The sequence below is a fragment of the Acomys minous genome (genome assembly GCF_964271855.1).
Source record: "Acomys minous genome assembly, chromosome: 12".
NCBI lineage: Eukaryota > Metazoa > Chordata > Mammalia > Rodentia > Muridae > Acomys > Acomys minous.
Genome location: NC_140493.1, coordinates 89,007,394 through 89,029,076, shown reverse-complemented (window position 1 = coordinate 89,029,076; position 21,683 = coordinate 89,007,394). Strand labels below are relative to the sequence as shown.

At 46.5% G+C, this 21,683-nt stretch overlaps 1 protein-coding gene across 3 annotated transcripts in view; it reads right to left on the bottom strand.

Annotated features, from left to right (window-relative positions):
- The window catches only part of SKAP1 (src kinase associated phosphoprotein 1), a 293,558-nt gene that overhangs the window by 24,764 nt on the left and 247,111 nt on the right, over nucleotides 1-21,683 (bottom strand). For 2 of the 3 annotated variants that reach the window (XM_084749210.1, XM_084749212.1), the window contains 3 exons: nucleotides 19,106-19,169; nucleotides 16,818-16,997; nucleotides 6,455-6,505 (listed from right to left, as the gene is read on the bottom strand). In XM_084749210.1, the coding sequence (XP_084605336.1) occupies nucleotides 6,455-6,505; nucleotides 16,818-16,997; nucleotides 19,106-19,169 (295 nt within the window). The remainder of the gene's footprint in view (nucleotides 1-6,454; nucleotides 6,506-16,817; nucleotides 16,998-19,105; nucleotides 19,170-21,683) is intronic. The other variant, XM_084749211.1, reaches the window with a different exon arrangement.

Below are 21,683 nucleotides of genomic sequence, written 5' to 3'. Positions count from 1 at the left end.
AAGGAAAAAGCCACCCAATTTAGCTTTTTATGAATGGCAGGAAGGTTGACAGAGCTATTCTGGCTTTCTCTGGCCTAGTGCACAGTCACTTTGAGTTTCTGCTCCCCACAGTGTGTTTGGGTATGAGACAGGCTCCCACAGCATCTTTTGGGTATCTACTCAGTTCCCACCAAGACTTGATGCAGGAGGAAAGCCTAGGAAAGACCTAACCCAAAAGCACAAATCAGGCACAGTGGCCCACATCTATAATCCCAGCAATCAGAAGGCTGAGGCAGGAGGATTGCTTTGAGTTTGAGGCCAACCTGGGCTACAAGGTGAGCTCAAGACTAGCCTGGCTATATATATAGTGAGAGAGACCCTGTCTCAAAACATAGGGGGCCTGGGGTGCAGGGAGACAGGGAGTCAGATTCCATCAACCACAGAAGGAAGGCATTAGCCTTCTAAGACACAGAGACGCCTTTGGTATTCAGGAACCCAGGAGACAGCCTAGCCCAAGATTCAGTACCATGACAAACAACTCTGAAAAGTTAAGTAGACTAATAGGGCTAAAACCAGGAAGGTGCTTGGCCTGCTATCGAGACAGAGGTATTTTCGTGTTAAGGAGATCAATGGGGGAGTCATTCTTCAACTGGGTGAGGTTGGACCCCATATTGCAAGATCCTTGTTTAACTGGCGTGAATATATGTGTACAGGCGACTTCATGAATTCATTCCTTGGCATCCATCAGGCCTGTGTACAGCACTTAACTAAGTACCAGGGACTGTGCCAGACGCTGGGGGATTCCACACTGGTCATACACGGCCCCTGCTCTCAAGGCTACCCTCTAGCCAGGGAGGCGCTGTGGACCAGGATTAATATAGCAGCGTTCAGGGGCATGAAGATCTAGGGTGCTATGTGTAAGAGGGAATTTAGCAGAGCCTCAGGGGTCAGGGGGGGGGAGTCTTGGAAGCTTCAGCCGCCTACAAAAAAGGCCAGCCTGCTGAATGTCACGGGAAGAAGACCTTGAAGTCAGGACAAGGCTGGGCTGAGCAAGGCTTCATTCCTGAAGCCCGGCCCCAAAAGGGACCTGAAGGTCTTCGAATCTACAGGGCCAGTTCAGCTGTGGCCTAAGCCAGGCTAGCCTTTCCCCGGACAGAGAAGTGAGAGCTGCTTCTGCTTCCTATAGGGGCCTGAGAGCCGGGCTCGTGCCTCTGTGGATTTCGGCTTGGTTAGGTTTCCACCACACCGGGAACAGCCTAAGTCAGAAATGATGCAATCTTCTGACCAGTTAATTAATTCAAAACATCCTCATTCTCATTTTGAGGACATTATTCCATCTAATTATTTTTTTTTTTCCCCAGTCTGTCCATTTGGAATGAAAAACAAAAGAATAAAAGCTTAATGCCAGCATTTCTCAATGTCTCTCCAAAAAACCAGTAACTGCACTAAATAAAGCCTGGTAATTCCAAAGCAAAAGCTCTAATATATTCAGCATAAAACAGACAGAGGACCTAGAGCAATAATGACAACACTAATAACTAAAACAGTTATAACAATTAACAACAATTACAATGATAGGGAAGCTAATGGCTATGATCACAGCATTTAAATTGCTAGCAAAGCTGGGAAGGAGTTTTTCTAGAGAAAATGGGGGCGGGGTGGGGAGTGTCTTATTCTTTAAGGGAAGCCTAAGCCTCAAGTGAACAAGATGTCACAAAGAAGAGCAACTGATATAGAATTGTTTTTTTCTTTTCCAAGGGGTTATTAGAAATCATATGTCATTACGCATCAGGTTCTTTTTTCGTTTTGTTTTGTTTTGTTTTGTTTTCGAGACAGGGTCTCTCTGTGTAGCCTTGGCTGTCCTGGACTCCCTTGTCAACCAGGCTGGCCTTGAACTCACAGCAATCCACCTGTCTCTGCCTCCCAAGTGCTGGGATTAAAGGCGTGCACCACTACGACCGGCTCCCACATCAGGTTCTTTGTGACCAGCGTTAGGCATCTCTCCTCTAATGGAGTCCTGGCTGGTGTTATTGGTGACAGAGTCAACAGAAGCACCTAGTAACAGGACCAGGACACCTCTTCAGCTTTCCTTGTCTTCAGGGAAAACAGAAGGTGACTGTGCTCTCCCAGTTTAGGTATTGTTGGGGGACACTGGGTAGCTTCAGAGTTCAAGCTGTGGCCAGGGAAAAGAGGCTAAAGGGAGGTCTGTGTGGCGGTTGCCTTTCCTTGATGAGGAAAGGGGCTGTGTCAATGAGGTCTGGCGTTAGGCACAGCTGTTTAAACTAGAGATACCAGGCAAAGCCTTGAAAACAAACCTACTGTGTAGGGCGCAGGGAGAGCTGGACCAAAACTCTGTAAACAGTGGCTTGAAACACTCTAGTCTAAGCCAAGCCAGGAAGGGCTGCCATGTGGAGTACACTCAAAGCAGACACCCACTGCTACTTTAGTAACCATTTCAGAAGTAGGAAGAAACTCACCAGGCACCTCTCACTGTGGCACCAGGGCGGGAATGGTAGTTGTTGCTCAGTTTTGTTTCTGGCTTTTGAGACAGGGTTTCTCTGTGTAGCCCTGGCTCTCCTGGACTCACTTTGTAGAACCAGGCTGCCCTTGAACTCATGCTGATCTGCCTGCCTCTGCCTCCTGGGTGCTGGGATCACAGGCGTGCACCACCGCACCAGCCTTTGCTCATTTTCAATACCATTTGCTTGTGTTCAAGGCCATTTCCTCTTGAGTTATGGAATTGCTAGGCCCCTTAATTTTGCTAAGTATGATTTATGTATGGGAACAATCACAAGTCCCGGCTCTCACCTCATCTGTTCCTCTTATTGGGTTTAAATGTTAGCTGGGTGAGGCTCAGCTCCTGGCTAGTCCTGGCAAAACCAAGAAGGGTAAGGGCTGCGGGAGCCTGTGCCCTCCCTTTTGTTTGGTGCGGGAGTTTTCTGTTGGTGAGCAGCACAGTGGGCCTTCAGGGGCTCCAGGGTGGAAAGCCTGTGAATGACCACTTTTCTGCTCTTCTGACATGACTGGACGCTTATCAGACCATGCCTGGTGTGCCCACAGTTGAGATAGATAGGTAGATAGATAGATAGATAGATAGATAGAGAGACAGAGAGAGGGAGGGAGAGAGAGAGGGAGAGAGAAGGAGGGAGAGAGAGATATATAGAGAGACAGAGACACAGAGAGAGACAGAGAAAGAGACAGAGACAGAGAAACAGAGACATACAGAGACAGAGAGATGAGCATACAGAGACACATATAGGCAGAAGACAGAGACACACAGAGAGAAACAGAGACAGAGAGACAAACACATACACACACAGAAAGAGGGGGAGAGAGAGAGAGAGAGAGAGAGAGAGAGAGAGAGAGAGAGAGAGAGAGAGAGAGAGGTGGGAGAGAGCTTGTTTGGCCAGTGATTTGATGTACCTAAGTGTGACTTATGCCTCCACAAGCACGGCACACCCAAGCAAAGGAAAATCTTATACTAGCAGCCCAGGGTGAGTCTTGCTTTGGACTACCCAGAAGCTTCTCACAGCAAGGCAGGAAAATATGATCTCACCACTAAAGACCTTTAGTGTTAGCCCGACTGTGGGACTGCCAGGCTGGGATGCAGAGACAGTTTGAGGTGTTGAAGAGTCACTCATTAAAGTAACCCTGTTACTAACAGTCACGCTGTAAAGCGAGCTCTTTATAGATTGAGCAATCAATACTACAAGGCTGTGATAGATTTTTCTAGGTAACGGAATAAAATAAAAGAAATTGCATCTTACAGGGTCATTAACACTCAATAAGGATAAACTGAATTCTGTCCCTCCTCCCTCTTCAGATAAGATCTGGAGACGGGCTTGAAAGACATTAGTGGTTCTGTCAGAGGAAAAGTGTAGCATCAACTCTGGTGGGTAGAGGAGAAAAATCCCCGGATGCATCAGCCACGGCAGCACCTTAGGGGGAAAGGTAGCTGGGACAGGCCAGTTTGCTTAAAGAGGCTTTTCTTCCCAAACACGTAACACCTGAGAAAAACTAAAAGATGCAAATGTATACAGCTGATCTATGACCTATCTTGGAATTTACTGTCCCAGCCTGTTAAATGCCTTCATCGAGGCTGGTGGCCCTTCCCCTAGATCTCCATATTTTGTTGTTATAAAACTAAGAGATGACATTGGGAAGTTACATATGTGTTGCCGTTTCTACAGCTCCTTTGGAGGAAAGGCACTATATAAATTCAATAAATAAATAAGTAAACACAAATAAGAAAAATCCCTGTCTCAGATTCTGCAGAGAGAGCGAAAAGTCCTCCTGTTTTTTAATCACCAAGTCACCAATCATTTTAACTGGTGGGAAGTCCAAGGCACAGGAACATATTTAGAGCATAGCCTTACGCAGATGACACCTATTTGGGAGGCAGAAAGGATGGGAACAGAAGAAAAATAAACAAAACCCATCCTACTTGAATTATACCTATTGGGATAGCTAAAAAATAAATCTCAGATAGAACGAAAGAGAGAGAGAGAGAGAGAGAGAGAGAGAGAGAGAGAGAGAGAGAGAGAGAGAGAGAAATGAGAGGAAGGAGGAGTCTGGGAGGGAAGGCTAGACTTTGCCTGGAGACTGACACTTCCTGAATGGAGTTTAATACAATGTTGGCCATAGGAAACTTCCATTTATCAACAAGGCATCCATGTTGAGGGTGTTTCTTCCTATGCTGGTGGTGGAAGGTGTTCTTGGTCAGAACAGATTTTCTGTTGGAATTCTGTATGGCAGGTGAAAAGCAATAGAAACTAGGTTTTAGGGCTGGAGAGGATAGTTCAGCCATTAAGGATCACAACCAAAACTTGAGAAACTTGGTTTTAGAGGACTTAATTCCATGTGCTAACCATCTTCGGAGCTTACTTATCCCAGGGGGCTTTCCCTTTGGCTGTGGTATCATGACCTCTGATGCCTCTGGCTGCCTTCCCTCTTCCCGGGGAGAAGTTGACTCTTTGCAAAGCCTAGTGATTCACTAAGACTTTAAGAGTCATTTCCTAGCCTAGCTCAGTGGTGCACGCCTGTAATCCTACCAGGGGCAGGTGGATCTCTGTGAGTTCGAGACCAGCCTGGTCTACAAAGTGAGTCCAGGGACAGCCAAGGCTACACAGAGAGACCCTGTCCTCGAAAAACCAAAAAAAAAAAAAAAAAAAAAAAAAAAAAAAAAAAAAAAGAAAAGAAAGAAAGAAAGAAAGAAAGAAAAGATTCACTTCCTGCAGGGGTGGGGAAGATAGCTCAGTGTCGTAAAAACACTTGTCCAGCAAGCAAGAAGCCCTAGGCGTTAATCACCAGCGTCTAAGAGCCTGGCAAGGTTACACACATCTGTAATGCCAGCCCCTCCACAGCAAGATGAGAGACAAGAGAGTAAAGAATGCTGGGTAGCAGGTCATGGCAGCAGGCCAGGCAACCAGTGTAGCGGCAAAACAACAAAGAGACCCCGCCCCGGAAGGGAGGGACAGAGACCAACCTTGGAGGTTGTCCTCTGGCACCAATCGCCCTCCCCACACTCCCCCCACACCCCCCCCTTCATTTCCTGCAGAGATTGCAAAGGGAAAAGAGGCTCTAACAGAGGAGCGAGGCAAGAGGAGACTGAGGAAAAGGCCTGAGAAACGGAGAGCAGGGAGGGAAACCCGGAAAAAACCCGCTCCTAAGCTTGAGAGTTGCATAGACTCTACGGGGCTGGGGGTGGGGGGCGCGGGGAACAAACCACAAAACCTGGTTCATATCTGAATCAGTTCCGAATCTGACTCTGCTGCTGGACTGAGTGTCCTTGAGGTGGCCCAGGCGACGACGACGTACAGCACTCCTTCCCTGACAGTGAAGGAGTAAGTCCTCCGTCCACTTAAGGAGGCTCCCAGGGGGCATCTGACCTTAGGGGGAGGGGGGTGGGCTCACTAACAGCCTGGGATGAGTAAGATGTGATTTTTTTGTATTCATTCAACCCTGTTACATATTCATTTCCGAATGTGCCTCGAATGAAACCAGCCCGTCAGAGGTCAGCATCCGCCCCCCACCCCCATCCTTGTACCCCAAGGCTCACTTTTCAGATCTGACACATTTCCATTCTCTCTCGACTCGCAATCTCCAGGCCTCTCAGCGAGGAGACATTTCCCATCCTTTCTATTCTCAATCCTCTGATCTCTTAGAGATGAGGCAATTTTCCATTTTCACTTGCACTGATTTAAGAACTACTGATAGGAAGAAGAAAAAAAAAATATCTGCTTTGCCTTCCCACCTTCTGAAGATAAATTTTGGCCCCGCTAGGACATCGATGAAAGTGATTGGGTGTCTGCTTTCAAAGTTAGGACACTTCTCTCTCCAGTCACCCTGTTTGGGGCTTTTTGGGGTCATGTATACCAGGGCTCTCTCTAGTCAGTGGAGAGTCCGGTCACAGCGGTGCTTTCCCAAGCCAGAAGCCCCACTGTCCCACCCAGTGTTGAGCAACCGTGTCTTATACCTCCTTGCCGACGAGCGCCCAGGGCATCTTCTTCTAGACCGTGGTCATCATCTGAAGGGACAAACGATCACCATTAGCCATTAGTACGTGTGGGGCGCCGGTCTTCTTGCTCTTTCTTTTGAGGGGTCACCTTTCTCTGAGCTCACTGACCTCCTCTTCTTTCTTATGTTTCAAAGCAGGGTCTTGCCTTGGAGCCCAGGCCGGCCTTGAACCCATGATTGTGCTGTTACCTTAGCCTCTCAAGAGCTAGCATCACAGGCACACGTTATCATGTCTAGGTCGGGAACTCTCTCCTGTCAGGGGTGTCTAATGAACACATTTCTTCTTCCCTGCCCCCTTCAATTCTTTCTCAACTTTGAATGGGCCACCCTCTTCTTCCCTTTCTATTCACTGCTCATATCCACGCATTCTGAAACTCAAACTGCGCACAAGAGGCCGCACGAGGAACAGGGGATACACGGCACGCACAAGCCTGCCAAAGCTCCTGCCTTGGTGGAGCTTCCAAGCCATTGAATCACCAGGGGCTTGCCACCAGCGCCAATTCTTTCCCTCCGACCCTCATTGTTTCTTTCTTTGTGGAATTCTTGCTTGTGTTTATTATCTGCGTGCAGGCCTCGTCTTTGCTTTTAGTCACTCCAGTGTGTGTGTGTGTGTGTGTGTGTGTGTGTGTGTGTGTGTGTGTGATTGGAAGTGGGTTTTAAACCTTCTGTGATTAATTAGTCTTTAACATATCCATTTTTGTTCGGCTGTATCGGAGGCTGGTCATGTACATAGTTTTATGTTCCTAGTACTTGAGGCTCGTAGTTATTTTTTTTTTTTCCCTTTACTGTTTTATTCAGCCTGCCTTGTTCATTAGAGTATAGGCTCCTGAGGGCAGATGGAATGGTCTTTTAATTAATTGCTGTGGATTCACAATGGGTTCTAAGTCAACGCTAGTGTCTAACTCCAGTCAAGTGTTTATATGGCCAAAGTCACAACGTGATTGGCCCGAGTTTCTTACCCTCATTAACCTGTTTCATCTCAGGCTTCATACTACTTGATATAATAGGAACTGGGTCTTTATTAAGAAAGTATGTGAATTAGAGTCACATTTAATAATCCCATTTTATAATACAGAATTGTAATTTATATATACATAGATATGCAGCAGAAATAGGCTCACTATTCTTTTCACTATCTCCCCTTCTCTTTTTCTCTTAGACATACACACAGTCAGACAGACAGACAGACAGACACACACACACACACATACACACACAGAGGATAGGACATAATAAGCAATGTTTTGAGTGCTGACTACTCTGTTTTTTTCTGGTCACATTTCACTTCTGCTAAGGTCTTATTTCATACACTTGTCTTGCTTCACAATTACACCATTACATGGAATCTTTATATATATATATATTTTTTTTTTTGTTTGTTTGTTTTTATTTTTCCAGACAGGGTTTCTCTGTGTGGCCTTGGCTGTCCTGGACTCACTCTGTAGACCAGGCTGGTCTCTGTCTCCTTGAGTTCTGGGATTATAGGCATGTGCCACTGTGCCCAGCTAAATGGAATCTTTGAGGAGATGGCCAGCGAACATTCTCCCTCTAACCTTTTTTATTTATTTATTTTTCTTTCTGAGACAGGGTTTCTCTGTGTAGCCTTAGCTCTCCTGGACTCACTTTGTAGACCAGGCTGGCCTTGAACTCACAGAGATCTGCCTGCCTCTGCCTCCTGAGTGCTGGGATTGCAGGCATGTGCCATCATGCTCGGCTCTCTAACCTTTTTTTTTTTTTAATATCAGATTTGAGAAAGTAAATTCTAAACTCAAAAGGAAGAAGAGACAGTACAAACTATGTTAGGCTACCACAGAGCATTAAAAATACCTGAATTTAAAATGGGTGTGGTGGCACAAACCTTTAACCTCAGCATTTAGGGCAGAGGCAGGTAGAGTTCAATGAGTCCGAAGCTAGCCTGGGCTTACATGTAAGACCCTGTTTCACACACACACACACACACACACACACACACACACACACACACACACACACAGAGAGAGAGAGAGGGGGGGGGGGAAAGAGACTATATCTTGACTTTTATAAAAAATAATACTGTTTTGGGGCTAGAGAGATGGCTCAGTGGTTAAGAGCACTGCCTGCTCTTCCAAAGGACCCGGGTTCAATTCCTAGCACCCACATGGCAGCTCACAACTGTCTGTAACTCCAAGATCTGACACCCTCACACCAACGCACATAGATTAAAATTAAATAATAAATATTTTTAAAAATGCTGCTTAATGCTCTGAAAAGTAACTCACCTATTACCAAGATTAAGATTAAGACACATACACGCACGCACACACACACACACACATGCTTTCCTTACAAGCTTGTGGGAAAGGAGAACTTTGAAGGAAGATTTTTTTTCCCTTAAAAATACTTGATTATTTTATATGTAAGACTAGCTCGCCTGTATATATGTATGTATACCACATGGTGCCTTCAGAAGAGGATGTTGGATTCTCTTGCACTGGAGTTACAGACATTTGTGAGCTGTCAGGTGGGTGCTGGGAATCGAACCCTGGTCTCAGGGAGAAGCTGCCAGTGTTCCTAACAGCTGAGCCAACTCTCCAGTCCTTTGAAGGACTGTTATTTCCCTGTAAGGTCCAGCGGCAGGGACTTCCCCCTCACCATCTGTAGTGCTCACCAACCCCAGGGTCTCAAGGAACAAAGAACAGGGTCTTAAGGACATAGACGCAGATTGTATTAAACATCGATTTTTTCACACTGGCTTTTTATTACTGTCCTCTACTCCCCTCGTCCACTCTCATACTTTCCCTTTTTTTTTTTGCAGCGGGGCCAGTTTTACAGGATGGACAATGTCAGAGCATGAATTGGTGCATCCTCCTGGTAGAAATGTCCAAGAATCTGGACCAGCAAGGCAGCTCTTTTCCCCGCTATCAAACAGCTCAGTCACAGGGACCAATAATGTGCTGTGCTTAAGCACTTTTGCAGAAAGCTGGGTCTATTCTACCGCTGCTGCTGCCGTCCGTGCGCAGCTGTCTCTCTCTCTCTCTCTCCCAATTCTAATCAATGTAAATTGGGTCAGATCTCCACTGTGAATTACAAATTGGATCCGAAGTTGGAGGGTCACCGTGCCTGCTACTCTGCCTCCTTCCCACCGCCATTAGATGGGAAGCTACACCAAAGATCTTTTCTAAATAAATCAGACTTTATTGTAAAACTCGGCCACTGACGAGACATAACCTCATTAGCATTGATTTTGAAATAAATTATTGAAAGTGGCCTGCCTGCTCTTTGCATTTGTAAAAAAGGAAAATGTAAATGTATTTGCAATGATAAAAATGAAAACTAAAACTTGATTCCTTTATCCTTTCAGGCAACAGCACTTAATCTATAGTCATGATTAAAAAAAAAAAAGTGCACTTCACTCCCAGAACAGATTCTCTGATTTTCATTGCACCTTTAGAGTCACCTAGAAGGAAAAAATGCTGGCCATTGAGCATGTGTATTATTTGCCGCCGTTGCCAGGCCCCACAGCGAAGGATGTGATGGACCGGAAGCTCCAGTCCCGACTTCCGTTCTGCCTTTCTTGTCCTCTGGTGGCTGAAAGAAGCCTACAGTTAAAAAGCCTTCGGCCTGGTCTACAAAGTGAGTCCGGGATAGCCAAGGCTAACACAGAGAGACCCTGTCTCGAAAAACCAAAAAAAAAAAAAAAAAAAAAAAAAGCCTTCAGGAGGCAGAGGCAGGCAGATCACTATGTGTTCGTGGTCAGCCTGGTCTACAAAGCGAGTTCAGTACAGCCAGGGCTACACAGAGAAACCCTGTTTTGAAAAACAAAAACAAAGAACCAAAACCAACCAACCAAACAAAAAAGCCTCCCTACTGCTGGGTGTGAGCTGTGTGTCAGGGGTCTCTGAAGGGCTGAGGATGGGGTCCCGTCACACAGTGGAGGACCAAGAATGGGGTCCTGTTACACAGTAAGGACCGAGGATGGGGTCCCGTCACACAGTGGAGGACCAAGAATGGGGTCCTGTTACACAGTCAGGACCAAGGATGGGGTCCTGTCACACAGTCGGGACCGAGGATGGGGTCCCATTACACAGTGGAGGACTGAGGATGGGGTCCCGTCACACAGTGGAGAACCGAGGATGGGGTCCCGTCACACAGTGGAGGACCGAGGATGGGGTCCCGTCACACAGTGGAGGAAGCCCTCTCTACAGCTAGTTAGGAAGAGCACAGCTTTTGTTACCTTCTTAGCTTCAGAGGGGTTGATACAACTGATCATGGACCCTTCTGAGAAACCACACTAGTATCTCTCCGAAACCAATCTGGTATTTCTCAAGCTCCAATGTCAAGACAATTATATTGTAACTGGGACTTAAAAAAAAAAAAAAAGACATTTTGCTTAACAAGAGGGGTGGGCTAGGGAGTTAAATTTCGTATTTTTGCTACTCTGTACAAAGGGGCTTTATTTTTACTTACAAACGTTTGTGTGTGAGTGTGTGTGTGCTCACATGCATCACGGGGTGTGTGTGGAAGCTAGCGGATAACTTAAGTGGCTCCTCATCTTCCACCATGTGGGTCATATAGCATCTTTACCTATGGAGGCATCTTGTTGGACTGAGATTTTCATTTTAAAAGATCATTTTGAAAAAAAAATATTTTTTTTTTTACGTTAAAGAGCTCATTGGATGTCTTTATAAGAATATTATTAGGCATTTTAGCATTACATCTACGGAAATACATCTTCATTTAAGAGTGAATTAAAATTTATGTGCTAGCTCAACTTTAAACAGTAATAGATTATAATGGTTCTTGCTCCTAACGGGGCATATGGGACCCCAATCTTACACAGGCTTTAAACAAATTAACCTCTGAAGATTACTGCCCACTTATTACATTAAATGCTCTACTTGATTCCCAAATATCTCATCTCAACTGGGAAAACAGTTGAAGAAGGTTCTGTTAACCGTGTGAACGTGTGAGGGAACCAGGGGGCAGGACAAATGAGCATCGGTATCCGGAGAGTCGATTTCAATCAACATTCTTGGCACAGTGTCAGGGACACTAATGAAAGGCTGAGAGGAGCAGGACACTGAGGCCACCTAGGAGGGACAGAGAGGTGCTGGCTGCTTCTGGCGCCTGAGTCCTTTCTCAAGTGTGGCTCTGGCGCGTACGCCTGACAGTGACTAAACGGATACCAGAAAGAATAACAGAGGGGGAAAAATGATCACATCAAAAAGAGGGAAAAGCATTTCCCCGAAACAGAAAGTGACAACAGTTTAAAAAAAAAAAAAGCCAAATGTATTAATGTGCAGCCAGATGTCAAGGTGCTCTGGTGGCAGATACAAGAGAAATACAGAGAGACTCGATATGAAAAGGGAACATCCAGAAAAATAGAAATGAACTAGTCCCTGGCATGCCCACATGAGCTATAGACTGTGGCAAGCTATAGCAGCTCTTTAGACCACGACAAAGTATGAGCAAGAGGCTAAGAACACATTTACTCTCTGCTGTGTACTGGGTAATGTCACCTGTCACCTCTCAACACGCCCATCCCATCTCCATGGTATGGTCGGTGTGTAAGATATCAAACTCAGTTTGTGCTAATATCAGCGCTTGGAATGCACAGGATTTAATTCCACCAATGACCCACGAATTGGGGAGAAAGACATGAACACAAATAAGCACGGCCGGAGGCAGAGCTTAACTTCAGTGGCGCCTGAGAGGGTTGTCACGTCTGAGGACGCACCTGAGCCCACTGTGCAGCACTTTATAGGCAGAGACTAGAGGGGCGAGCTAGGTGGAAGAAACGGCACGGGTCCCATGGCTGCTACTCAGAGTGTAAGGTAGAGCTAGGTAGGTAGGTAGGTAGTACATAGGTAATAGTATATGTAGGTAGGTAGGTAGGTAGGTAGATAGACAGACAGACAGATAGAGAGAGAGAGATCAGGGATTAGGAAGAGAAGAGGCCAGGAGGCTGAGAACGGAACTGACTGTTCACCCATTTTGTATTTTGGGCCTGGCTTAGTTTTGTTTTTTTGTTTTTTGTTTTTTTTAGCACTCTAACTGTCACCATTCCTTCTTCCTGTGTGCCCGGACAACTATGCAGGGGGAAAAGATAATCCCACAGAATGTTGTTTCCATTTGACTCTAATTAAAAAAAAAAAAAAAGACTACTTATATGCTTTATTATAAAGCAATCTGGTTTCTGGGTCTGTAACAACCCTCTGAGGCAGTGTGGGCATCTTCAGAATGTGTACAGACGTTTCCAGAAAGGCCTCTTCATCTCTTTCTGTGGGGGTTTTTTTTTGGAATCTCCAGAGAACACAGCAGGATCTTGCTGCCATTATAGCTACTACAAGGCCCCAGTTACAGCTCTTCAATGGTCTCAGATGCCTTGCTGGCTTCTAGCTTTGAGGCCCTAGACAACGCAGGACCTGATAAAAGATGCCCTTATATGGAAGCTGGAATTGTGGATCTGGGCCTGTACTAGTCTGCAGAATAGCTTCAAGGAAGATGAGAAAAGGTTTAGAAAAACTTCTTTTTAAAAAAAGATTTATTTTGATTTTTAAGGGTGTGTGTGTGTGTGTGTGTGTGTGTACCACCTGTATACCATGTGCAGGTTCCTATGGTGGCCAGAAGAGGGCATCAAATCCTCTGGAACTGGAGTTGTGAGCTGCCCAAATGTGGATGCTGGGAACTGAACCCAGGTCTTCTGCAAGAGTAGCATGTGCTCTTAACTGCAAAGCCACCTCTCCAGCCCTACAGCCTCCTGTTTTTTTTTTTTTTTTAAGATTTATTTATTTATTATTATGTATACAATGCTCTTCCTGCATGTGCACCTGCAGGCCAGAAGAGGGCATCAGATCACATCATAGATGGTTGTGAGCCACCATGTGGTTGCTGGGAATTGAACTCAGGACCTCTGGAAGAGCAGTCAGTGCTCTTAACCGCTGAGCCATCTCTCCAGCCCTACAGCCTCCTGTTTTAACATCTGACTTTGACAGGAATGTTTAGAATGCCAGCGGATACCAACTTTGAAACTATATTTTCCAGGACTAACTTTTTTTTTTTTTGTGGTCTGTCTGAAAACCTTGAGTGCTCTGACTGTCCCTCCTGGGGACAACAGAGCTAGCCATGTAGCAAATGCTAATTATTTCAGGATTAATGTGATGTAGTGCATTTAATTTGATGACCCAGATATTATTTTGGTTAGAAAAAAAAAGTTTCTTATTGCCTTGGTATATTTTGCACAATTCTTTTCACTTGTCTGGAAGCCCATTTAAAGTTCACCTGGGAAGGGAAGCCTCTCTTACACAGGTTTCTCCATACTCACAGTGAGGAACTGCATAGGCCCCACCCACTCCAAAGAGCAGGACCGGCTCACCGGTCACCAAGCATGGGCACCTGCTATCACGGAACAAACGATAGAGGTCTGGGCCATCCGACTATTGATGAGCAGGCAGTGTTAGCACAATCCAATGTTATTATGGTCTGTCCCTCCACCTGGCACCTGGCCTCTTGGTAAAAAAAAGAAGGGGGGAGGCAGTGAGCAGAAGGTGCTCTCCACATTCCATCTGCTCAGGATTTTCACGTTCGCGCATGCTTCATACACATAGCCACAAATGCCTAACCGGACTGTCTTGGGTCTGGCTGGTGAGGGCGGGACCTAGCCATCCCTCAACTCTATGGCGAAGTAATATTTCCTATTAAACACCACCAGGTGAGTGCACGCTACCGCCATTTGCGGAGTGCTTGTTGTACGCCAGTCCTCTGTGCTATGTGTACACGCATCACTTTCAGGCTCCTCCTCACATCCCTCTAAGGAAGCGACGTCACTTTCCCCAGTTTTCCAAGTGGACAATTAGACGGGGCAAGTTGCTCACTCAGGTTCTCACAGCTGGGCAGGTGGCAGTGCAGATCCGCTCTGACATACAGCCAGCTTGGTGTTTGTTGTCCCGAGCTGTCCCTCATATGCTGTTTTTGAGTAGGTGGTGGCTGGCACGCAGGGGAGCCCCGTGGGGGAGAGGATGCTGGGCCCCCTCCCTCTCCTCCTCAGTTTCCTTAGGACTGTGAGGTGGCTTACGCCAAACTCACACGGCAATGTCAGAAGCAACAAAGGTGGAGTGCTTGAAAGCTTAGCTGTCGGAGATGTGTGGCTGGAGTAACCATGTGATAAGTAAATGCCTCTTCTCCCCGCAACCCCACCCCGCACCCCGCCACACACCCCGTGCTGCCTTTAAGAACTGTGAAGGATACAGGGGCTTTTGTTTATTGGAAGCACAGGCAAGGTAGCTGCTTGTCAACCTGCCGGAAAGAGATCCCAGCTTTCCTGTAGTGAGGCTCTCTCACTTTCTGTGGCCACAGGGCTGGTGACTGTTTGAAGAGGTTGACTAACCTCCATGCCCTTGGGTCCCCTCCCATGTATAAGCAGTGGGAGGTTTGGAGCAGTTCCCTAGACCTCAGCTGAGCAGAGGAGTTTAGGAGGCAGGATAAACTTGGTCACTAAATGTACCACTTAGCCAGTGGTACCTTCCTTGGCCTTGACCCCTAGTAAGGGGATGGCCTCAAACTCATCCTGTCTTCTGGGGCCTCTTTCCAGAGCTTTGCTTTCCATGCCTGAGCATCAGTTTTGTCTCTACACCTTTTCTGTGCACTCTAGAAGGCAGAGTGGCCCAGGGAGACGTCTCCCCCGCTGCCCTCAACACTCTTCCATAATTGGAACCGAAGGTGGAGCCTCACCTGGATCTTTCCCTGAACCTGGGCAGGAGTGAGCTGACTGTAAGCTCTCCAGGAAGATTCTGGCTAAGTTGGGGGGCATGCATCTCCTTTTAGGGAGTGTGGTGAATTAGATCCGTCTCTGCACCCTGCTGTCGCAATGGCGCAGGCTGTGAAAGAGCCGACTCTCAGAGGAGCTGCGTTTTAATGTAGCAATTTGATTCAATTTTCCACTCTATAAAATTACCCATCACTGCTCGTTGCTTTCTAACAGACACCTTCACTCTTAATTTAACAATCCTATCGAATTCTGCCAGGGAAATTGGAAAAATTTATCACCTGTGAAATTTTATTTTCCTTTGGTTGTATCTGTTTTTGTAAAACTTCATTAACGACGATGACTTGCTGAGGAAATTATCATTTTTTTTTTAACTTCAGACACAAGAAATGGCTCGACCTCAACCAAGATATCATTTGCATAATAAAACACAACAAAAAAGGAAGGGGAAGGAGTCTGGCAGAGGCTGGAGGAACAAGGGTTAGGAGTGGATGCTCCTTCATGGGGTTGTGTGGTGCAGACTCAGAGACCAATGATGTGGCTTCTCTTTCAGGCAAAAGACAAATAGGCAATGTCTGCTTAAGAAGGCTGCCCCCCCCACCCCCCAAAAAAGAAGGATGGGCCCTCTTCTTAGGGAGCCTTGAAACACAATTATTTACTAGTGATGCTTTTAGCAAGGGGCCCTGTCTTAAGGCGCCTAAGTGTTAGATTCACCTTAGTTCCTAGGTTCATCTGGGATGCAGGTTTAAATTGCTATAAATTTTGGCTTAATTTGAATTTCTTCGCGGAGCACTAAAACTCCTGGCAAAATTCCACAGGAGCTCTTTCTGAATGGACTTGAAGATTCAGCTTTCCCATTGTCTAAATACCTCACAATTAAAAGGCTTAGGCTTTGGTTTTTCCAGTCTGACCCCCACTGTGCTCTGCGCTGTTTACCAGCTGCTGGATCCCCCACTAGAAATGGCTCCACGGAAAGCAGTGATGACTGTGCGTTTTCTGAGATGCTAGTGAGCTTGTCTTCTGAAGGCGACGAAGGCTCCGCAGCCAGCGTAAACCTGCTGCAGCTAGAGGTGGAGGAGACGCAGGCTAGGTTTATTCCCAGGGAGAGGAGTTTTGTCGCTGGGCAATATATGAGTTGTGTTCTATCAGAGTTTTGCTCTATCGATAAAGCGGTTTGTTGGCATGTGCATAATCTGCACCTGTGAGACAGCTTTTTTTTTTTTTCCTTCCTCTGGATTCTACAGGAAATAAAGCCAGAGCTAGAGAGTTCTGAGGACTCACCCCCAAACTCAAGGTGTACCAGTGAAAACCAGAGGAGGCACGGATCTCTAGCCTTTAACCTTAGCGGTACCTGAACAAATGACGTCACGTGGCGCAGAAGGAAGGAAGACACCTTGGTGGACTTGCTCCTGGGGCAAGGCAGAGCCACCGTACTAGGTGGGAGTCATGAACTTCCTAACTATCCGTCCCCATCAGAGTTTAGACCGGGATAACTTGGAGGCACTGTTGCTTTCTCTCACCAGGTCAAGAGGTTTTGAGCGTAGGGGGAGGTGGGTAGTTAGAAGATGAAGTATTTCACCTGGTAGGACTTCGTAAATGTCCTCCTCTTTGTCTGTGGGCTCAGGCAAGGGCGTGGCTCTGCACTGGGCACCAGGCCTTGGGGAGTCAAAACCATCGATGTCATCGTATGTTTCTTCCTGTTCTTTCTCTCCCTCCTCCTCCTCTTCCTCTTCGCAGGGAATGGTTAAGGAGCTAAGGTCTGCCAGAGCAAAGATAAGAATGAGTAAAGATAGGAAAAAAAAAAAAAAGATAAGGCTGGGAAAGAAGGTGGGTGAAGGGGGAGGGGGGGGATGAGAATAAAACATGTCAGGAGAAAATGAAACGCTAGGTTAAGTGCTGTTATTTCTAACGCAGGCCTCGGTGGCAGGGAATCTACAGAAAAGGCCAGCCCAGCACCGCGTCAGGTTTAAGCCACCAACATAAATCCTCCTTGGCAATAAAACTTGGTCAAGATGAAGCAGCCCTGAAAAGTATGGGTGTGCGAATGAAAACACAAGGTGAAGGAAAGAAAATAGGCCAGACGGGGCCCTGCCAGGGTCCCGTGCTCTGTTCGTCAAGCAGAAAACCCGACGAGTGAGTGATGGTTCAAAGTCCTCTAGGGTGACAGAGCCAGGACAATATGGTGGAGTCTGAGCTCTGCGGGTGGCTCGTCTCCCGATGGTCTCCTTGTAGAACTCAGACAAATTAGTTTGATGCGAGGGGGATTAAAAAAAAATTGGGAAAAGCGGCAGAAGAAAGGAAATGGGGGGCGGTTATGAAAAAATACAACAGGAATGCGACCAAATGGACCGGCTACACAGCACAGTCACCATGTCCTTTTATGGCCTGGCTGACCTTAAAGTGGGTCACTGATGTTCAGCCAGTGCAGCACTGGACAGCACCAGGCCAGGGAGGAGAAGATTGCTTTCAATTCTGGTGGTGGTGGTGGGGGGCTGGGAGACTCCAGGAAACCCCCACCGAGGGGACCTCTATAGGACCCGGTGAGTACAGTGAGAGTACGTACTCTGGGGAAGAGAAGGATGGAGAGACGCCGAACAGTTCATTTCAAAAACCCAATAAAAATGTTTGGCTTGATTAGGCTTTTAATAAAGATCTCCCAACAAATTTCATCTGAATTCTGGCAACTTCATATGAGGAGAGGATCAAAGGCACATTTGCGGCTTAAACCATATGTTATTATTTTGTTTGTTTTAAAATAAAATGGAATGAATAATTTCTTCAATGTGAGATTCTGAAAGTACCACAGGGTACAGCTCAATAAAGCTGCTTTGAGTTTTATTGAGGTTTACACACTTAGGGGTATATTACACGCATAAATCCTAGGCACCTAGATGAGAGTGTACCCTGTAGCCTCACCATCGGTGCTCGTGTCTGCCTAGCTCCAGCCTATTATCAGTGCTGCTGTTGGCGCACGCAGTAGTTTGTTTTTGCAATAGCAAAGGTATAGTTGAGTAAAAGAGGCAATTCTTGTAATTAAGGCTCGGGCGCGCCCTTCCTTTTATCCACAATAAAATCTTACAGCGGAATAATAAACCGTGATGAGAAAGCCTGGTGTCTGTAGGTGGATGTATTTCTCCGTGTGTCTTGGGCCGCGTCTGAGGCTGGTGTTCTTGTGTCTGGCTGAGACAGGGTTCTGCTTTGGGGAGGGTCCTCTTAGGCCAAATCTACCTGCTTGGCCACTCCCAGGCAAGGTTTCCTGAGCCACTGTTGGCTGCCGCACCAGGCCTGCAGGCTGGCCAGCAGAGGGTACTCTAAGAACAGCTGCTTAATCTCTTCAGGCAGGACTCTTGTCATCCCAAGGCAAGGAACTTTTTTTTTGTTTTTTTGTTTTTTTGTTTTTTTGTTTTTTACCGTGGCTTGGGAAATGGCAATTTAATTTTTAACATCCAGTGTCACTGACGGCTGCCTAGATGAGTTTAAAACTCAACTTCTAAACAAAAACAAGAAGAGGAGGAGGATTTGGTTCTCAACTACATGGTGGGGGGAAAAAAAGGGGGTGGCGTGGGTGTGGGTGTGGGGGCAGTGACTTGAGCTAAGCCACTTTCTGAATCTTTCCCAAATGGTGATTAGAGTTAGAGACTTGTCTACGTGGTGTCAGCGGATAAGCTATGACATCAGAGGTGATCGCCAGGTGATGACTGCCTTGCCTTCTCATTTATGTGTGCTACTACTTGTAGGTTTAATTTAAGGCAATATGGGGTTAGGTGAGAGTCAGGAGAAAACACACATGGAAACCTTTAGATGAAAACTTTCAAAATATAACATCCAACTGCAAACCCACGCGTTTTTTGAAGTGACAGCTCTCACCTTTTAACAAGAAGCTGATTTGGTCCACCCAGTCTCTGGCATCAGCTGGACTAAGAGCTGTAAACTAGAGGGAAACGAGGAGATTAATTTATTCATCGCCTTCACTAAAAGTGTCACGACTTCTGCTAGAGCGACCCAAAGGAACCCAAGTTTCAGAATCCAGCTTGGAGCTTTGGGGGTCTCAGTCTCCTTACCATTCAGAAAAATGACCAAAACCACCTCACACACCAGCTGCTCTGTGCCTTCGGCAATTTGACACAGCAGAGAGAAGTTTATGTCCGTTTGACTACTTCTTCACCAGAGATTGGAGAAAAGTTTATAGAAAGCGAAGCAAATCCACATGATGGGAGACGGGAATATTGCAAGGGGGCGCCTTTGACAGCAAGGGGATTCATTTTTTTCAGGGCTAGGGGGACACAACTCAGGACCCTGCACTGCTGGGGACACACCTCAGGACCCTGCAGTTCTGAGGACACACCTCAGGACCCTGCAGTGCTGGGGACACACCTCAGGACCCTGCAGTGCTGGGGACACACCTCAGGACCTTGCACTTCTGGGGACACAACTCAGGACCTTGCAGTGCTGGGGACACACCTCAGGACCTTGCAGTGCTGGGAACACACCTCAGGACCCTGCAGTGCTGGGAACACACCTCAGGACCTTGCACTTCTGGGGACACAACTCAGGACCTTGCAGTGCTGGGGACACACCTCAGGACCTTGCAGTGCTGGGAACACACCTCAGGACCTTGCAGTGCTGGGAACACAACTCAGGACCTTGCAGTTCTGGGGACACAACTCAGGACCTTGCAGTTCTGGGGACACACCTCAGGACCTTGCAGTTCTGGGGACACAACTCAGGACTTTGCACATGTAAGTTAAGTACTGTATCCCTAAACTAGATACCCCACTCCATAGCAGGATGTTGAGAAAAGGCAGGGAGCACTTGTTTAGAGCAGACTGGAGTGGTGGGGGTGGCTGCTGAGGTAGTGCTGTTTCGGTTGGGGTTTTAGAGAGTTGGTGCAAACCAGGAGAGGGAGCCAAATGGTTTAGCCAGGGGAACTACGTGAGCAGTGAGCACATCAGATGTGAGGTGCACAGGCAGATCAAGTGGACTGGAGAACACGCTTGGGGAGGGAGCAGACGGTCAGGGAGAAGGGCTCTGGCTAGACTTCGAACGCAGGCAAGAGGAAGCCACTGCCAGTTCTAGCAAAGAGTGTGGGTGACTCTTTGGGTAGCTGTGGGTAGGAAGGGTTGGAATAGGGGTGTCTGGAGACTGAGGACCGATTAGGAAGCTGCTTAAGTAGCCAGCTTGGTGAAGTGATAGGGATTTAGCTCTTGTGGAAATAAATCAGGAGAGGAAGAAAGGACCGAAGGGAGAATCCGTGGCCCAGAGTGATGCTTTGGACTCACTGGGCCGAAGACAGGCAGCAAACAGACCACATTCTGACTCACCAAACAGAGCAGCCAAGCAGAAACCCTTTGTAATGCTTTCTGATTGTTTGTTTTTTGTTTTTGTTTTTTGAGACAGGGTTTCTCTGTGTAGCCTTGGCTGTCCTGGAACTAGCTCTGTAGACCAGGGGTGCCTTTAATCCCAGCCCTCAAGAGGCAGAGGCAGGCAGCTCTCTGTGAGTTCGAGGCCATCTCTGTCTTGAAAAATTAAAAAAACAAACAATCTCCCAAAGCTCCCCAAATCCCCCCAAAAAGAAATATAGGTCCATGTTTTATTGTTCTCTCTCTCTCTCTCTCTCTCTCTCTCTCTCTCTCTCTCTCTCTCTCTCTCTCTCTGTGTGTGTGTGTGTGTAAGCAAATACACATATCTTTGTATACAGAGGCCAGGGGAGGACACTAGTGTTTCCTCTTTTACCGCCAACATTGTCCCTTTGAGGCAGGGTCTCTCTTTGAACCTTGAGCTAGTGTTTTTTGGCTAGGTTGGCACTTAGCAGGCCCCAGCAATCCTTGAGTCTCTTTTCCCAACAGTGCTGGGCTTAAAGGCATGCATGAGGACATACCTGGCTTCCTACCTGGGTTCTGGATTTGAACTCAGGTTTTCATCTGAATCATCTCTCCAGCACATTCACAGTTTCTGAGACCCACACAGTTATATAAACTGTTTATAGGGATACTAGTTTGAACTTTTTAAATAAAACTTTTATTATAATACTATAATTTAATAATAAAAACAAAAACATGCTGAGTACGTACATCTGTTGCATAGTATTTACAAAGGTCCCTATAGAGAAGTTATAGTTAAACTTTAAAACAGCTGGACATTGCATAATGAAGACATAGATCATTTTATCAAATTAATGGTCAAGACACTATCAAGGGTAAAACTTGAGTGCTGCTGCTGCTGGTGGAGCATGCCTTTAATCCCAGCACTTGGGAGGCAGAGGCAGGTAGCTCTCTGTGAGTTCGAGGACAGCCTGGTCTACAAAGTGAGTCCAGGACAGCCAAAGCTACACAGAGAAACCCTGTCTCAGAAAAAAAATAAAAATAAAAAAGCAAAAACAAAAAACAAAAAACAAAAAAAACAAAAACAAAACCCAAACAAACCCCAAAACCAAAAACAAACAAAA